The sequence below is a fragment of the Pan paniscus genome, chromosome 9 (genome assembly GCF_029289425.2).
Source record: "Pan paniscus chromosome 9, NHGRI_mPanPan1-v2.0_pri, whole genome shotgun sequence".
Taxonomy (NCBI): Eukaryota; Metazoa; Chordata; class Mammalia; order Primates; family Hominidae; genus Pan; species Pan paniscus.
This window is the reverse complement of record NC_073258.2, coordinates 108669908-108687147: the sequence shown is the minus strand read 5'-3', so window position 1 is coordinate 108687147 and position 17240 is coordinate 108669908. Positions and strand designations below refer to the sequence as shown.

Genomic DNA, 17240 nt, shown 5'->3' with positions numbered 1-17240 from the left:
TTTTGATTATCTTTTTAGCATCTACCCATCTGTTCTATCAAATGTCAGTCTTTTTTTTTTTTTTTTTTTGAGATGGAATCTCTCTCTGTTGCCCAGGCTGCAGAGCAGTGGTATGATCTTGGCTCACTGCAACCTCCCTCTCCCAGGTTTAAGCGATTCTCCTGCCTCAGCCTCCTCAGTAGCTGGGATTACAGGTGTCTGCCATCAAACCCAGCTACTTTTTGTATTTTCAGTAGAGACAGGGTTTCACCATGTTGGCCAGGCTGGTCTCCAACTCCTGACCACAAGTGATCCACCCGCCTCAGCCTCAGCCTCCCAAAGTGCTGGGATTACAGGCGTGAGCCACTGCGACTGGCCCGAATCTGTCTTAAATTTCCCCTCCTATTAGCTTCATTAAATTTTGCTTTCGTAATCCCATAGACTTTCTATAGCCTTTTTATATCTAAGAAATCTAAAATTATGATCATTTGTCCATTTGCTCCTTTATCTTTCATCCAGATTTACTAGTGATTCTCATCGGAAGGCTTTGTGCTTAAAACAAGTGCTAATAGTTTATATGATCTGTGTAAAAATATGACAAGTGACTAGAGGTCAGGCAAGAAGATAAATCTTTTAATTTTGAATGAGGGGACAAAAATTAGGGACTCTCAAGAGCTATTAGATCTTTACCTAAAATATAGTAATCAAGTATTTAAAAAGGGAGAGTTGAGGAAATCATCCAGAAGCATCAGCAAGACATAGAGAATCATACGAGAAAATAAACTGCAAGAGGTCCTCAAATACATTCCTAAAATTTAAGGAATTGCCTACACTTTTTCTTTAAGGTATCAGTTCCTAAAGTATGTTTTGCAGAACACTAGTACTGCAAAACACTGTGCAATAGGACTCTGGGTTGGGAAACACCATATCTGCCTTGGGGGTTCACAATGTGTATTAGTATATTAAAAGTCGTCTGAGAAGTCCTGCAATGACCCAGCATTTTCAAAACTATTTGATCAAGAAACCCTTTTCTCAAATTACATCTATTAATATCATGTTGAAAATGCTACTGTAAAGAAAAATGATACGCAATGCCTATAATTTGAGAACGTATAATCTTTCTTCATAATGTCTTCTCTTATAGCTAGGAACTTCCTAGTATCTACCTAACTTATAATAGGACAGGTAGATTGTGTGAAGTGGATTTTTTTTTTTTCTGAGATGGACTCTTGCTCTGTCACCTGGCTGGAAGGCAGTGGCGTGATCTCGGCTCTCTGCAACCTCTGCCTCCCGGGTTCAAGTGATTCTCCTTCCTCAGCCTCCTGAGTAGCTGGGACTACAGGCACATGCCACACCACACCCAGCTAATTTTTTGTATTTTAGTAGAGATGGGGCTTCACCACATTGGCCAGGATGGTCTCAGTCTCCTGACCTCATGATCCAACCACCTTGGCCTCCCAAAGTGCTGGGATTACAGGCATGAGCCACCACACCCGGCCGAGGTGGTCATTTTTAAAGCAAACTTCCCTGAATCATATATTATCAGAATTGATTAACAGTTACTGACATTTAGAGGCAGATTTATTAAAATCATGAAGTATAAGCTTGTAGGAATTTTGCTTTTGAAATAATTAAAACAGGCTCGCACCTGTAATCCCAGTACTTTGGGAGGCTGAGGCAGACAGATCATTTGAGGTCAGGAGTTTAAGACCAGCCGGGCCAACATAGTGAAACCCCTTCTCTATTAAAAATACAAAAATTAGCCAGGCGTGGTGGCGTGTGCCTGTAGTCCCAGCTAATCGGGAGGCTGAGGTGGTAGGATTGCTTGAACTGGGAGACAGAGGTTGCAGAAAGCCGAGATCGTGCCACTGTACTAGAACCTAGGTGACAGAGTGTGACTCATCTAAAAAAAAAAATTAATAATAATAATAAAAATAAAAATATTGCTTAAATTATATCCGATGATATTCCCTGGTGTGTGTCTGTGTGTGTACCTCAGTATCACTTAAGGGGCTTACCTTTCTTTGCCACTGCTTGACAGAGCAGGCCAGAAGAAAGGAAATTCCCTCCAAATCAGTCAGGACACAAATAACTGGTTCTTTATATATTAAAATAAATATTTTTGGACAATTCCAAGAAATTCCTCTTCAAACTTTTAAGTCACATTGCTATGGAAGGTAAATTATCAAAAAATCATTGCATGCTAGCCAAATTGACTGACAATGCCTGGAAATTTCATCTCTCGGACTCAGTAAAGCACTTTTCTTCACACAACTTCACTGCGGTGATCCATGGACTCACAACCGTATCTCTAACTTTTTCTAGCCCTTGTTTTGAAAGCTCAACATGAAGCCAGTGAGTCAGAATAGGTGGTCACTGCTGTGGCATGACGAGAGAAAATTCCAACACCCATCAGCCACATATCAATACTTCTGCAACAGGGAAATGTTATTTCAAGATGAAATAACATTTCAAGGTGAGGTGCTATCTCTTTTGGTGTTCTTTCTCTTTAAAATATAAATACTTCAGGCAGGTCTCTCATTACGTTCTTTTCTTTTCTTTTTTCTTTCTTTTTTTTTTTTTGAGATGGAGTCTGGCTCTATTGCCCAGGCTGGAGTGCAATGGCGTGATCTTGGCTCTCTGCAAGCTTTGCCTCCCGGGTTCACGCCATTCTCCTGCCTCAGCCTCCAGCTGGGACTACAGGCGCCTGCCACCATGCCGGCTAATTTTTTTTTTTTTTTGTATTTTTAGTAGAGACTGGGTTTCACTGTGTTAGCCAGGATGGTCTCGATCTCCTGACCTTGTGATCTGCCCGCCTCGGCCTCCCAAAGTGCTGGGATTACAGGCGTGAGCCACCATGCCCGGCCAAGTTATTTTCAACTATTAATAATTTTGTGTGTCTTGGTTGTTCAACTACTTCTCTCTCTCTCTCTTTTTTTTTTTTTTTTTTGAGACAGAGTCTCGCTTTGCCGCCTAGGCTGGAGTGCAGTGGCACCATCTCAGCTCACTGCAACCTCCACCTCCTGGGTTCAAGTGATTCCTCTGTGTTAGCCTCCCAATTAGCTGGGATTACAGGTGGATGCCACCACGCCTGGCTAATTTTTTTCTATTTTTAGTAGGGACGGGGTTTCACCAGCTTGGCCACACTGGTCTTGAACTCCTGACCACAGGCAATCTGCCTACCTCAGCCTCCCAAAGTGCTGGGATTACAGGCGTGAACCACCCACGTCCAGCCACTTCTCTCTCTCACGCTAAGATAGAACATTAAGGAATGGGGCTGGGCTTGGTGGCTCATGCCTGTAATCCCAGCACTTTGGGAGGCCGAGGTGGGCGGATTGCTTGAGCTCAGGTGTTTGAGATCAGCCTGGGCAACATAGCAAGACCCCATCTCTACCCAAAACACACACACACACACACAAAGCCAAGTGTGGTGGTGTATACCTGTGGTCCCAGCTACTCGGGAGGCTGAGGCGGGAGAAGCGGTTGAGCCTGGGAGGCAGAGGCTGCAGTATGTTGGGGGATGGGGGAAAGAACATTAAGAAATGGCTTTTTGATTGAGATGTAGGGAGAATAAAAGGGGAGGATAAGTCAAGGTTCTACTATCCAAAAACATAAAGAAAGGTGGGAAGGTCTCACATGCCCCAAGAGTGAGCTTTACCTATTTTGCAATTTTGCCTGTGGCTGGCCCAGGGCCCTCAGACATTTGGTGTACAATATTTAGTTTACTTCAGGATGTATTAATTACCTACACAGACTAATGCAACACTGAGGTTGTGGCTATATACTGCTAAACCAATTAATTTATTGGAGAAGAAAAGAAAGAAAAATAATCACAGGTTTTCAAATGTCTGGCTAGCTTCTAGACTATACTGATTATACAACCACACAAAATGTTCTGAATGCTCTGAGTAGACACTGGAAATAATCTTTTTCTTTTTCTTTTCTTTTTTTTTTTTTTTTTTGAGATAGGGCCTCTCTCCGTTGCCCAGGCTGGAGTGCAGTGGCGCAGTCATGGCTCACTGCAGCCTCGACCTTTGGGACTCAAGTGATAGTCTTACCTCAGTCTCCCAAGTAGCTGGGACTACAGGGGCACACCACCACGCCCACCTAATTTTTTTTTTTTTTTTTATAGACAAGGTCTCACTATGTTGCCCAGACTGGTCTCGAACTCCTGGGCTCAAGAGATCCACTCACTTTGGCCTCTCAAAGTGTTGGGATTACAGGCATGAGCCACTGTGCCTAAAAATGTCTGGCTACACAGATCACCTTTTGGCACTCTGGTGCACTTGTTAGAAACGATGCTGTCTCATTCTTTTTTTTTTTTTTTGAGACGGAGTCTTGCTCTATTGCCCAGAATGGAGTGCAGTGGCGTGATCTCGGCTCACCGCAACCTCCCCTTCCTGGGTTCAAGCAATTCTCCTGCCTCCGCCTCTCGAGTAGCTGGGATTACAGGTGTGCACCATACCCGGCTAATTTTTGTATTTTTAGTAGAGACTGGGTTTCACCATGTTGGCCAGGCTGGCCTCGAACTCCTGACCTCAGGTGATTCGCCCGGCTCAGCCTCCCAAAGTGCTGGGATTACAGGCGTGAGCCACCGCGCCTGGCCATCTCATTCTTATATACCATTTTACTCTCAAACACCATAAAATAGACACTTTGGGGGTGACTGCTCATTTCCCTTCTCTGTGAATTTCTCTTTCCAAAAAAGTGGACCTTTACAGATACATTTACATTATCTGACCCATAATACCTACTTAGTATATTTATGTTATAATACATTTGTATTATATGTCTGTGTAACTCAATAACCTGACTGCAGGGGAGCTGATTCACTAGATAGTTAAGTAGTCAATGAGATATTTTTTCTTTCAAGAGTTTGAATAAGAGGCTCAGAGACTGAGAGCTAGGAGCCAACAGAGTTGGAGAATGGAAATAGACTAGAGGGGAAGTCCACAAACTCTTGTTTTAAAATTTTTCATACTTCCTAGCTGGGCATGGTGGCAGGTGCCTGTAATCCCAGCTACTTGGGAGGCTGAGGCAGGAGAATCACTTGAACCCAGGAGGCGGAGCTTGCAGTGAGCCGAGATTGCGCCACTGCACTCCAGCCTGGGAGACAGAGCAAGACTCCATCTCAAAAAAAAAAAATAGTAATAATTCCATACTTCCAAACACCTGGATGTTCAGTGAGCTTTTGCTTTCATGAAATCTGTATCATTTATAATTTATTCCCTATTAAACTAATTTGGGCCTGGTGCAGTGGCTCATGGCTGTAATCCCAACACTTTGGGAGGCCAAGGAGGGAGGATCACTTGAAGCAAGAAGTTCAAAACCAGCCTGGGCAATATAGCGAGACCCTGTCTCTACAAATTTTTTTTTTTTTTTTAATTAGCTGGGTGCCATAGCATGTGCTTGTAGTCCTAGCTACTCAGGAGGCTAAGGTAAGAGGATCACTGGAGCCCGAGAGTTTGGGCTGCAGTGAGCTATGATTGTGCCACTGCACTTCAACCTGGGCTACACAGCAAAACTCTGTCTCTAAAAAATAAATAAATAAATGAATTTGGCTAGATTTCTACTACTTACAACACACTTTTAACTAAGACATTATATTACCTGATATAGAACTATAGCTGACCTTTCTATTAACAATAACTTGGAACTACAGTAGACTGCAGTGATTATGGTCATCTCTGCTCTGTTACCTATGCAATTATGGACCCACCAATCGTTTTCCTCATTTGTTTTTTTTTTTTTTTTGAGGTGGAGTCTCGCTCTGTCACCCAGGCTGGAGAGCAGGGGCATAATCTCGGCTCACTGCAACCTTGCAACCTCCACCTTCTGGGTTCAAGGGATTTTCCTGCCTCAGCCTCCCAAGTAGCTGGGATTATAGGTGTGCACCACCATGCACAGCTAATTTTTTTTTGTATTTTTAGTAGAGATGGGGTTTCACCATGTTTGCCAGACTGGTACCAATCGTTTTCTACTGAAGGAACAAAAAATCGTTTTCTTTTGAAGGCCATGAACCACAGTGAGGGAGCTGAGAATCAAATGAGGGACTTTTTAAAAAGAAACAAAACCAAAAACAACTAATTTAGTTTAGAGATTTTAAAAAGTCTCTTAAGAAGAAATTTAAAATGTTAATATTGCTTGCTTTTAAAATTAAGAACAGAGTACATAAATTAAATCACTTTGAAACATTAACTTTATATGGATGTTTTGAAGAGGCAGAAGAGAAAACAGACACATGCGGTAGCCAGTGGGAGAAGAGAAGATAAGCCAGTGGGATAAGGGAAGATAAGCTAAAAGGAAATGGAAGAGTAAGAGACACATTAAAATAAAAATGAGGTGGGGGGGGAAGAGGATGAAAGTAAACTTATCAGTATGGATAGACAGAGGAAAGGGGTAAAGAAAAAATAAAAATAAGCTGGAGGGGGACTAATGTCAGAGGCATTCGAACCAGAGTGACTCCATTTTGAGCAAGGGCTAGGAAAATGACGCCAGGTGCAGTGGCTCACGCCTGTAATGCCAGCACTTTGGGAGGCCGAGGTGGGCGGATCACTTGAGGTCAGGAATTCGAGACCAGCCTGGCCAACATGCTGAAACCCTGTCTCTACTAAAAATACAAAAACTAGCTGAGTATGGTGGCACACACCTGTAATCCCAGCTACTTGGGAGGCTGAAGAATTGCTTGAATCCAAGAGGGAGAGGTTGCAGTAAGCCAGGATGACACCATTGCCCTCCAGCCTGGGTGACAGAGCAAAACTGTCTCAAAAAAAAAAAAAAAAAAAAAAAGTGGCCAGGACTTGCTGGGCTGCATTCCCAGAAAGTTGGGCATTCCTAGCCTCTAGATGTTTATGGCTAAGGGAACAAATTAATAATGTTTACTAAACAGACCCAGACTTGGGAGTGTCCAGATACTCCAATATCTGGAGAACAAAGGCATTCCTAATTTTGCTTTAAAGATAATAATATCGATTCTTGCAAAATATGGTAATTAAGAAAATTAATCCTTTATTAGCTGGGCGCGGTGGCTCACACCTGTAATACCAGCACTTTGGGAGGCCAAGACAGGCGAATCACCTGAGGTCAGGAGTTCGAGACAAGCCTGGCTAACACAGTGAAACCCTGTCCCTACTGAAAATACAAAAAATTAGCCGGGCATGGTGGCAGGCACCTGTAGTCCCAGCTACTCGGGAGGCTGAGGCAGGAGAATGGTGTGAACCCGGGAGGTGGAGCTTGCAGTGAGCCGAGATCGCACCACTGCACTCCAGCCCAGGCGACAGAGCCAGACTCTGTCTCCAAAAAAAAAAAGAGGAAGAAGAAAGAAAATTAATCCTTTATCACAAACCCTTGTGGCAGAGAGCACATCTCCTCATATATATACAAGCATTGTACCTAGGGCGGATGCGTTCCTCCTCCTACTTTCAGGCACGTCCTGCTCTGTCTGTGTAGTAGCTGTTCTTTCACCACTATACTTTCTTAATAAACTTGCTTTCATTTTGCACTGCAGACTTGCCCTGAATTCTTTCTTGTGCAAGATCCAAGAACCCTCTCTTGGGGTCTGGATCGGGACCCCTTTCCTGTAACAGTAAGACACCTGGCAAGGAGAAAGATACATAGCAGAAGAGGAGCTAGGGGAAAAACACGGAGAGGCAGGCAAAGGCCGGGAAGATTTAGCGGTAATAGTTAGGGGCTGCTCCCAGATTTTGTGGGGAAAGGAGAGGAGGGAGGCTGTCTCTATTTATTTTTTATTTTTTTTATTTTTGAGACGAAGTCTTGCTCTTGTCCCCCAGGCTGGAGTGAAATGGTGTAATCTCGGCTCACTGCAACCTCCGTCTCCTGGGTTCAAGCGATTCTCCTGCCTCAGCCTCCTGAGTAGCTGGGATTACAGGCGCCTGCCACCACGCCTGGCTAATTTTTGTATTTTTAGTAGAGATGGGGTTTCACCATGTTGGCCAGGCTGGTCTCGAACTCCTGACTTCAGGTGATCCACTCGCCTCGGCCTCCCAAAGTGCTGGGATTACAGGCGTGAGCCACCACGCCCGGCCTGAGGCTGTCTCTTATAGCACTTACTGCTTAAAGCCCTTAACCAAGTTAATTAATTGGTTAAGTTTGTCTGCAGGTCTTCCATTGCTACAAACCTCAAGTATTTAGTGGTTCTGCTCAAAGAATATGCTAAGGCAACTTATCAAGGGAGCTATTCCCAAATTATACTCCTTAGAGCACCAGTTATCATAGATTTTATTTTTCTTATTTTTAGAGACAGGGTCTAGCTCTGTCACCCAGGCTGGGGTGCAGTGGCATGATCATAGCTCACAGAAGCCTCAACCTCCTGGGCTCAAACCACCCTCCTACTTCAGCCTCCTGAGCAGCTGGGGATGCAGGTCCATGCCACCATGCCCAGCTAATTAAAAAAATTTTTTTTTGGTTAGAGACAGGGTCTTGATTTGTTGTCTAGGCTGGTCTTGAACTCCTAGCTTCAAGTAATTCTCCTGCCTCAGCTTCCCAAAGTGTTAGGATTACAGACGTGACTCACCGCATCCAGCCTAGATTTTCATATTTTAAAAATAGCCCCTAAAATAAATTGGGAAATACTAGGTTAATCAAAGTTAAACAGGTTTCTTTGCTGCAATACTTCTTTGAGCCTTTGATATGAATTTTTAAGAGAGTGCCATATGGAATACAGGGATTTCCAAACTTACTTGATCACAGAATGCTTCTTTTAAAAAGAATCACAGGCTGGGTGCGGTGGCTTACGCTTGTAATCCCAGCACTTTGGGAGGCTGAGGCGGGTGGATCACTTGAGGTCAGGAGTCCGAGACCAACCTGGCCAATATGGTGAAACCTCGTCTCTACTAAAAGTACAAAAATTAGTTGAGCTTGGGGCGCCTGTAATCCCAGCTACTCAGGAGGCTGAGGCAGGAGAATCGCTTGGACCTGGAAGGCAGAGGTTGCAGTGAGCCGAGATTGCACCACTGCACAAGAGCAAGACTCCATCTCAAAAAAAAAAAAAAAAGAATCACAGGTGAGGCACAGTAGCTCATGCCTGTAATCCCAGCACTTTGGGAGGCCGAGGCGGGCAGATCACTTGAGATCAGGAGTTCGAGACCAGCTTGATGAAACCTCCATCTCTACTAAAAATACAAAAATTGGCCAGGTGCAGTGGCACATGCCTGTGGTCCTAGCTACTCGGGAGGCTGAGGGAGGAGAATCGCTTGAACCTGGGAGGTGGGGGTTGCAGTGAGCCGATCGTTCTACTGCACTCCAGCCCCAGGTAACAGAGTGAGACTCTGACTCAAAAAAAAAAAAAAAAAAAAAAAAAAAAGAAAGAAAGAAAGAAAGAAAGAAATATATATATATATAAAGAATCACAGGAACGAGTGTTCTGCAGAGCACTCCTTGAGAGCACTGCACGAGGAGGACATTAATACCCCAAAGGCCAGGTAACGTCAGATAAAAGGCCAAACCTGGCTCAAAGCCTAGAGGTTTCCCATTCTACAGCTAACATTGCTATGTATTTATCTCATATTATATTCATATAACTTTAAACGCTTTTTATGGGAAAAGTTCAAAATTTCTATTCTTACATTTAATGCTCTCCATACACCTAGCTCTTCCAATATAGTTATCCTTATTAACACTGTATTAAACAATATTCTCGTTTCCTTTACTGCTAAACTAATCCCAGCACTTTAGGAGACTGAGGTAGGCAGATTACACAAGCCCAGGAGCTCGAGACCAGCCCAGCCACCATGGTGAAACCCCATTTCTACTAAAAATACAAAAATTAGCTGGGCATGGCGGCACACACCTGTAGTCCCAGCTACTTGGGAGGCTGAGGCATAATAATTGCTTGAACCTGGGAGGCATAGGTTTCAGTGAGCTGAGATCTGGCCACCACACCCAGCCTGGATGAGAGAGCGAGATTGTCTCAAAAAACAAAACAAAACCAAAAATTATAAAAAAGTGATTACTAGCTTCCCCTAACACCTACAGTGCCAAAGGCATCTTTCCTACATCCTAGGCACATAATGGCCCAGTCTAAGTGTCTCCTTGTAACTAAGATCTCCCCAATGAATTGAGAGCCGAAAGAATCTATACCATGTTGGCCTCACTTGCTTAAAAGAAACTTTGCTTGGTATAGAGCTGCTCTTCCTCCTTCCCCTGAACTGACACACAGTGTGCTTATAACCCAGCTTTGCTCACGTAGATGATGGTAACATCCTAGGCATGGCAGAAAATTAAGGGAGAAGGAAACTGAATGATGGTCTGGTGCAGAACCACTCCACCAACTTGGACCACTCTATACACAAGAGAGAAATAAACTTTCATCTTTAATGAAGGCACTGTAATTCTAAATTTCCTTAATATACAAATCTACAGTTATGCTCACATATACATTATTTTTCTAAATCTTTTTCACTTGGATTTTGTCCCTTTTTATTTCAGGCAAGTAGTTAGCCTCTATTAGCATGTTAGTCTGAACATTGAAAACTAAGGCTGGCCTGGCGCAGTGGTTCAGGCTTGAAATCCCAGCATTTTGGGAGGCCGAGGTGGGTGGATTGCTTCAGCCCAGGAGTTTCAGACCAACCTGGGCAACATGGCCAAACCCTGTCTTTACAAAAAAAGATACAAAAATTAGCTAGGCGTGGTGGTGTGCACCTGTAGTCTCAGCCACTTGGGAGGCTGAGGCAGGAGAATTGCTTGAGCCTGGGAGGTGGAGGCTGCAGTGAGCCAACATTGTGCCACTGCATTCCAGCCTGAGTGACAGACCCTGTCTCAAAAAAAAAAAAAAAAAAAAAAAGAAGGAAAGAAAGAAAACGAAGGCTAATCATGATCATAATTACCAACTCACTATCCTATTGTTCTGTAATACATTTATTATGCTTTCAAGCTACCTCATGAGCTAAGTAGGTTTCTTTTTGTCAGTTTATATCCAATCACCAATAAACCTTCAAACATGACATTTCCCACAAATTCTTCATGATATGATTATGACTAATGACAGGAATACATCTTCATGACCTACAGTACCTTTCTATAAAATAAAATATGCAACGATATCTATTATTCAAAATTAGAATCTGTAATTTCTTGATGAAAGATACAGAATGATTTAATAGTAATTGTTTTAAATGCAATCTTAAGGTAAAACATTCTGGTAAATGAGAGAAAAGCAAGTATTTGGAGGTAGCTACTGAAATACGTATGTATTTACAAACAGAACTTTGGTAAAGAGCCAAACAAAATAAATTATGACTCACTGTCAGTAAACATTCCCTAAATGTCCTTGCATTATAATGCGAGAATTACTGTTTGGTTTTAATAATGTATATAAAATGAATTATTATTTACATTCTTCTTCAAGGCATTAAAAAACAATCATCTAGGCCAGGCACGGTGGCTCATGCACCTGTAATCTCAGCACTTTGGGAGGCTGAGGCAGGTGGATCACCGGAGGTCGGGAATTCAAGACCAGCCTGACCAACATGGGGAAACCCCCGTCTCTACTAAAAATACAAAATTAGCCAGGTGTAGTGGTGCATGCCTGTAATCCCAGCTACTCGGGAGGCTGAGGCTGCAGAATTGCTGGAACCTGGGAGGCGGAGTTTGCAGTGAGCCGAGATCGCGCCATTGCACTCCAGCCTGGGCAACAAGAGCGAAACTCCGTCTCAAAAAAAAAAAAAAGTTAAAAAACAATAATCTGTATCATCTATTTAGCAGAAAGGTCTTTAAAGTCTAACAAATTAATTATCATTTAATTTCTTGTCAATAAGTTGAGCTACTTATTTTTTTTTTTTTTTTTTGAGACTGAGTCTGGCTCTGTCACCCAGGCTGGAGTCCAGTGGCGTGATCTCGGCTTACTGCAAACTCTGCCTCCCAGGTTGAAGCGATTCTCCTGCCTCAGCCTCCTGAGTAGCTGGGACTACGGACACGCACCACCATGCCCAGCTAATTTTTGTATTTTTGGTAGAGACAGGGTTTTGCCTTGTTGGCCAGGCTGGTCTTGAACTCTTGACCTTGTGATCCACCCGCCTCAGTATCCCAAAGTGCTGGAATTACAGGCGTGAGCCACCCTGCCCAGCCAAGTTGAGCTACTTTTAAGGAACTAATTAAACACAATAAGATTTTATTACCCATGTGTCTTGTAGTTGCAACTCAAAGTAGCTGTTAGAAGTTTAAGACATAAAGGTTTTTATTGTATTCACTTCAGAGGGGGGGTCAAGAGCTAACAGCAAATGCTTTTTTTCTGAGCCTGATATATCGCAAAGTTTACCTCTGATTGAGATCACATGTGAAGGAATTTGCAATCAACTTAGAATGGTAAAACTGGAAGGAATGTTAGAGATCACGACGACTTTCATTTTACAGATGAGGAATCAAACGTTTGAAAAATTATTTTAATAAAAGGAGGCTTCTTGAAAAGGAAAAACATTTTTCATGGAATTCTAAGTGTTGTACAAATCCAATCAATAATCTTTTAACACCTCTCTGAAGGGCTGGCCTTACCATCTTTCCACTTCACACACACGAAAACTAAGGTATAAGCAAGCTAAGCAGTTCACTCATTATCTCTATGAATCAGCATCATTGCTAGGAACGGAAGCCAAAACTTTGAATGTTGGACCATTCTCACAGATGTAGGCTGATCTCATTCGCAGTGATGCTGGCTGGGGGCGAGGGGAAGCCATGTTTGGGAAGTCCCCTCATGGAACACTGCATTTCACAAGCAGAGTACTTGCTGACTAACGCAAAATGCTTCCTTAAATGAGTTCCAATGGATAATGCAGTCTTTAAGAAACAAAACAGTACAATACATCAGTTTCACCATCTTCCTCTAAAACGAAGTGCCTTTGAATCCTAGACATTTAAAATTTGCTTTAAACCTGCTTCCATCTCAAATATTCAGGAAATGCATATAATTTCATTTACTTTTTATTTACACAAGTCGCCTTTGTGAAACCCTTCATGTCCCCAGCGGATATTTAGGAGGAGACTATTCATTTGGATCCCTCCTTCTGTCTTTAGAAATATTATCACCCTGGAACGTTAAGTACTGATCATAAGCAAAATTAAAGTTCCTGGCGAATCTCAATATATGTCTTTTTCCCACCAAACATGACAAACTTCTAAAGACAACTCAACCCTTCACACACACACACACACACACACACACACCCTCAGCTGTGCCAGTGTCCCTGATGTTGCATCTAGTTAACCTACAAGACCCATTCCCACGGGTCATGACCCAGTATTTCTGATGACCACATTCAGTGCTGTGAGGTGCCCAAACCATTACCGCATCCACCTCTCTGTGAACCATGCCCAGTGAGCTCATGCAGGAACCTGGGTTGGAGCGCTCCTTGCTGGGAAGCTAAAGGATCCATCACGAATCTGGGAACCCTCCCTCGCGGTTCTCCCCGGCCACACAGCGTGGGAGCCGCTGGGTTAGGGCAGGAAAAGGGGCGCCTGCTTGGAGGAGGGTGGTCGGGTCATGCTGTGCGCAGCCAGGGAAGCCGAGTTTGGGGAGAAGGCAGCCAGGGAGCCGGAGGGGATAAAAATACCCACAGGGGCTGAAAGAGTTGGGGAAGAGGGGGCGGCGAGGACGACCCCGGTTCAGGCGGGAAAGGAAAGATGGAAAGGGGGCGCAGGAAATGGGCGCCAAAGAAAGAAGTGAGAAATTGCGGAGGAGGAAGTCGTCCCTGGAAGAGGAGGGGCAAAGGGGAAGCGAGAATGGAGTGTTTGCACTTTCGAGAGGGAAGGGCCAGAGCCTCTCCCGACCAGGGCCGGCGGGGCGGACGCCTGGGGAAGGGGCGTCCGGGCGGGCTGAGGGGGCGGCGCGGTGCCCAAGGTCCCCGGGGTCCCTACCTGAACCGCTCCTGTCCCGCCGTGTCCCAGAGCTGTAGCTTGATCCTCTTGCCCGGCTCGATCTCCAGCAGGCGGGAGAAGAAGTCCACGCCGACGGTGGGGTCGCAGGCGGGGGAGCGCAGCCCGGGGAAGCGGCCCTGGGTGAAGCGGTGCAGGAGGCAGGACTTGCCCACGGTGGAGTCCCCGATCACGATGAGGCGGAACTGGTAGATCCAGATGGTCTCCATCGCTCACGTGCCCCGCTGGCTCCCGGGCCGCCCCACCCGCGGGCTAAGTTCGGCGGCGGGAACTGTCCTTTCAGCACCTCGCGGGCGCCCGCCCGCCGCCTTCCAGCATATTCCTGCGGCTGCGGCCGCCGCCTGGTGCCCGCCCTCTCGGGAGAGAGAGGCGGGGCCAGGCCCGGCTAGGGGCGGGGCCTCGGGACGGGGGCGGGGCGGGGGCGGTGGCGCGTGGGAGGGGGAAGCAGGTTTGCTGCCGCGAACTCCCGCCCCTGACCGGCTGCAAATCACTCTCCCTCAACGCTCACTGGGCGCCGGCAGGAAAGTGGGCGTGGCGGGAAGACGTGATAGCAGCAACAACCAAGGAAAATGAAGCAAGGTCTCAACTCCGGGAGGGTCAGCCAATGAAAAGTGAGAGTCGTTTTCTTACGGGCGTAAGGGCGGGTTGGTCAGATTAGGGCTCTGATTTTGGAAGTCCCTGAGGCCATAACTTGGGTCATTGCTTTGCTTCCTCTTTTTTTTTTGTCCCCCAGGCTGGATTGATGTGGTGAGATCTCGGCTCATTGCAGCCTCAAGCGATCTGCCCACCTCAGCCTCCCAAGCAGCGGGGACCACGGGTGTGAGCCATCACACCTGGCTAATTTTCTTCTGGGTTAAAAAAAAATTTTTTTTTTAGAGATGTGGTCTCGCTATGTTGCTTAGGCTGGTCTCAAACTCCTGGGTTCAAGCGATCCATCCACCTCAGCCTCCTGAGTAGCTGGGACTACAGGCGGGTGCCACCACATCCCGCTAATTTTCTAACTTTTTGTAGAGATGGGGTCTTGCTGTGTTGCCCAGGCTGGTCTCGAACTCCTGACCTCAAGTGATCCTCCAGGCTCAGCCTCCCAGTGCTGGGATTACAGGTGTGAGCCACCACACCCTGCTTTCTTGTCTTGATGAGAGCCACCACCAAGGCATTTTAAGGTGAAGGAGTTTTGGGCAGGATTGAAATAAATTTGCACAGCCAGTTCTGGGTGCTTCTACCAAGGGCTCTGGCTGTTGCTGCGTGCTGCCACTGTCTGTTCTTCACTGCTATGAGTACCACAGAAGAGTGAGAAACACGAAGTATCATCCCCATACCCTCTGGGGCCCTCCAACCCTGGGGACAGTGGCAAAAAAAAAAAAAAAAAAAAAAAAAGCCGGGGAAATGTTGAGAAGCTCATGAAATTTTCAGCTCTCCTTGGTCTCCATTGTTTAAGTCAGAAAAAAGCGAACAGGTGGTCTCTTAGCTCATGTCTGATTAATGATGTAAGTAAACAAAGCAGAACTTAAATTCTGGTGAGATCTTACTACTTTCTTGTGCCTTTCCTTAAATTGAGTAATAGTGACGTCAAGGTTTATCTTTAAAAAGTTAAACAGTTTAAAAGTGTGTGTTAGGCCGGGCGCGGTGGCTCACGCCTGTAATCCTAGCACTTTGGGAGGCTGAGGCGGGTGGATCACCTGAGTCAGGAGTTCGAGACCAGCCTCAACATGGAGAAACCCCGTCTCTACTAAAAATACAAAATTAGCCGGGCGTAGTGGTGCATGCCTGTAATCTCAGCCACTCGGGAGGCTGAGGCAGGAGAATTGCTTGAACCCGGGAGGCAGAGGTTGTGATGAGCTGAGATCGTGCCGTTGCACTCCAGCCTGGGCAACAAGAGCGAAACTCCATCTCAAAGAAAATAAATAAATAAATAAAAGTGTGTGTTTAGGCCGGTCGCAGTGGCTCATGCCTGTAATCCCAGCACTTTGGGAGGACGAGGTGGGCAGATCGCCTGAGGTCAGGAGTTCGAGACCAGCCTGGCCAACATGGCGAAACTTCGTCTTTATTAAAACTACAAAAATGGCCGGGTGCAGTAGTTCATGCCTGTAATCCCAGCACTTTGGGAGGCCGAGGTGTGTGGATCACAAGGTCAGGAGTTCAAGACCAGCCTGGCCAAGATGGTGAAACCTCCTCTCTACTAAAAATACAAAAATTAGCCACGCACGGTGGCAGGCGCCTGTAATCCCAGCTACTCGGGAGGCTGAGGCAGGAGAATCGCTTGAACCTGGGGGGCAGAGGTTGCAGTGAGCTGAGATGGTGCCACTGCACTCCAGCCTGGACGACAAAGCAAGACTCCTCGTCTCAAAAAAAAAAAAAAAAAAAAAGCTACAAAAATTAGCCAAGCATGGTGGCACATGCCTGTAACCCCAGGTACTTGGGAGGCTGAGGCAGGATAATCGCTTGAACTCGGGAAGTGGAGGCTGCAGTGAGCCGAGATTGTGCCATTGCACTCCAGCCTGGGCAACAAGAGCAAAACTCCGTCTCAAAAAAAAAAGTGTGTGTTTACCAAAACAAAATTTTCAACAATTCCACTTTTTTCTTGTGCACATCCCGAGTTCTGATATCGATATTCATCCCTATTTCCTTTGCTGTTTTGGAGGAATTGGTGTTGGCTGTGTTTAATCCCCTTTCACTTATCTTTTTGGGGCTTTTCCCAACAGTTGACTTTTATTTCATACCTTTTATACCTTGAATCTCCCCTTCTCCAGTGGCTTCTGCTCCTCAGCCTATAAACATGCTCAATTATCTACAATTCTAAAACTAAGCAAAACACCTCTTCATTACGCCTCCCCTTCAGATTGTTGACTCCTCCATCATTCTCCTTTTCAAATATCAGAAATGATGATCTATTATCATTTCTCATCTACCAGTTAGTCTTCAAGGAGGCTTATATACCCCTGACATACTCTCTGTGCCTAATATACCACTGCTTTTGATAAGGCTGTCAGGGACATCCTAATTATTAAATCCAAGCCCCCACCCCCACCATCCTCACCACCACCCCACTGCACTGTCATCTAGTTTTAGTTGTCATTCTCCTTTTTTTTTTTTTTGAGACGAAGTCTCGCTCTGTCGCGATCTTGGCTCACTGCAGCCTCCGCCTCCTGGGTTCAAGCGATTCTCCTGTCTCAGCCTCCTGAGTAGCTGGGACTACAGGCGTGCGCCACCACACCCAGCTAATCTTTGTATTTTTAGTAGAGACAAGGTTTCACCATGTTGGCTAGACTGATCTCGAACTCCTGACCTCAAGTGATCCACCCCCCTTGGCCTCCCAAAGTGCTGGGATTACAGGCATGAGCCACTGCGCCTGGCCATGACTGAATTTTCTGTAAGCA

The 17240-nt window shown here is 45.4% G+C and overlaps 1 protein-coding gene across 1 annotated transcript in view; it reads right to left on the bottom strand.

The window, feature by feature from the left end:
* Nucleotides 1-14258, bottom strand: part of RAB39A (RAB39A, member RAS oncogene family) — a 40245-nt gene extending 25987 nt beyond the window's left edge. Inside the window, exon 1 of the mRNA XM_003828348.5 lies at nucleotides 13846-14258. Coding sequence (XP_003828396.1) covers nucleotides 13846-14072 — 227 coding nt within the window. The 5' untranslated portion in view covers nucleotides 14073-14258. The remainder of the gene's footprint in view (nucleotides 1-13845) is intronic.
* Nucleotides 14259-17240: the final 2982 nt, after the last annotated feature.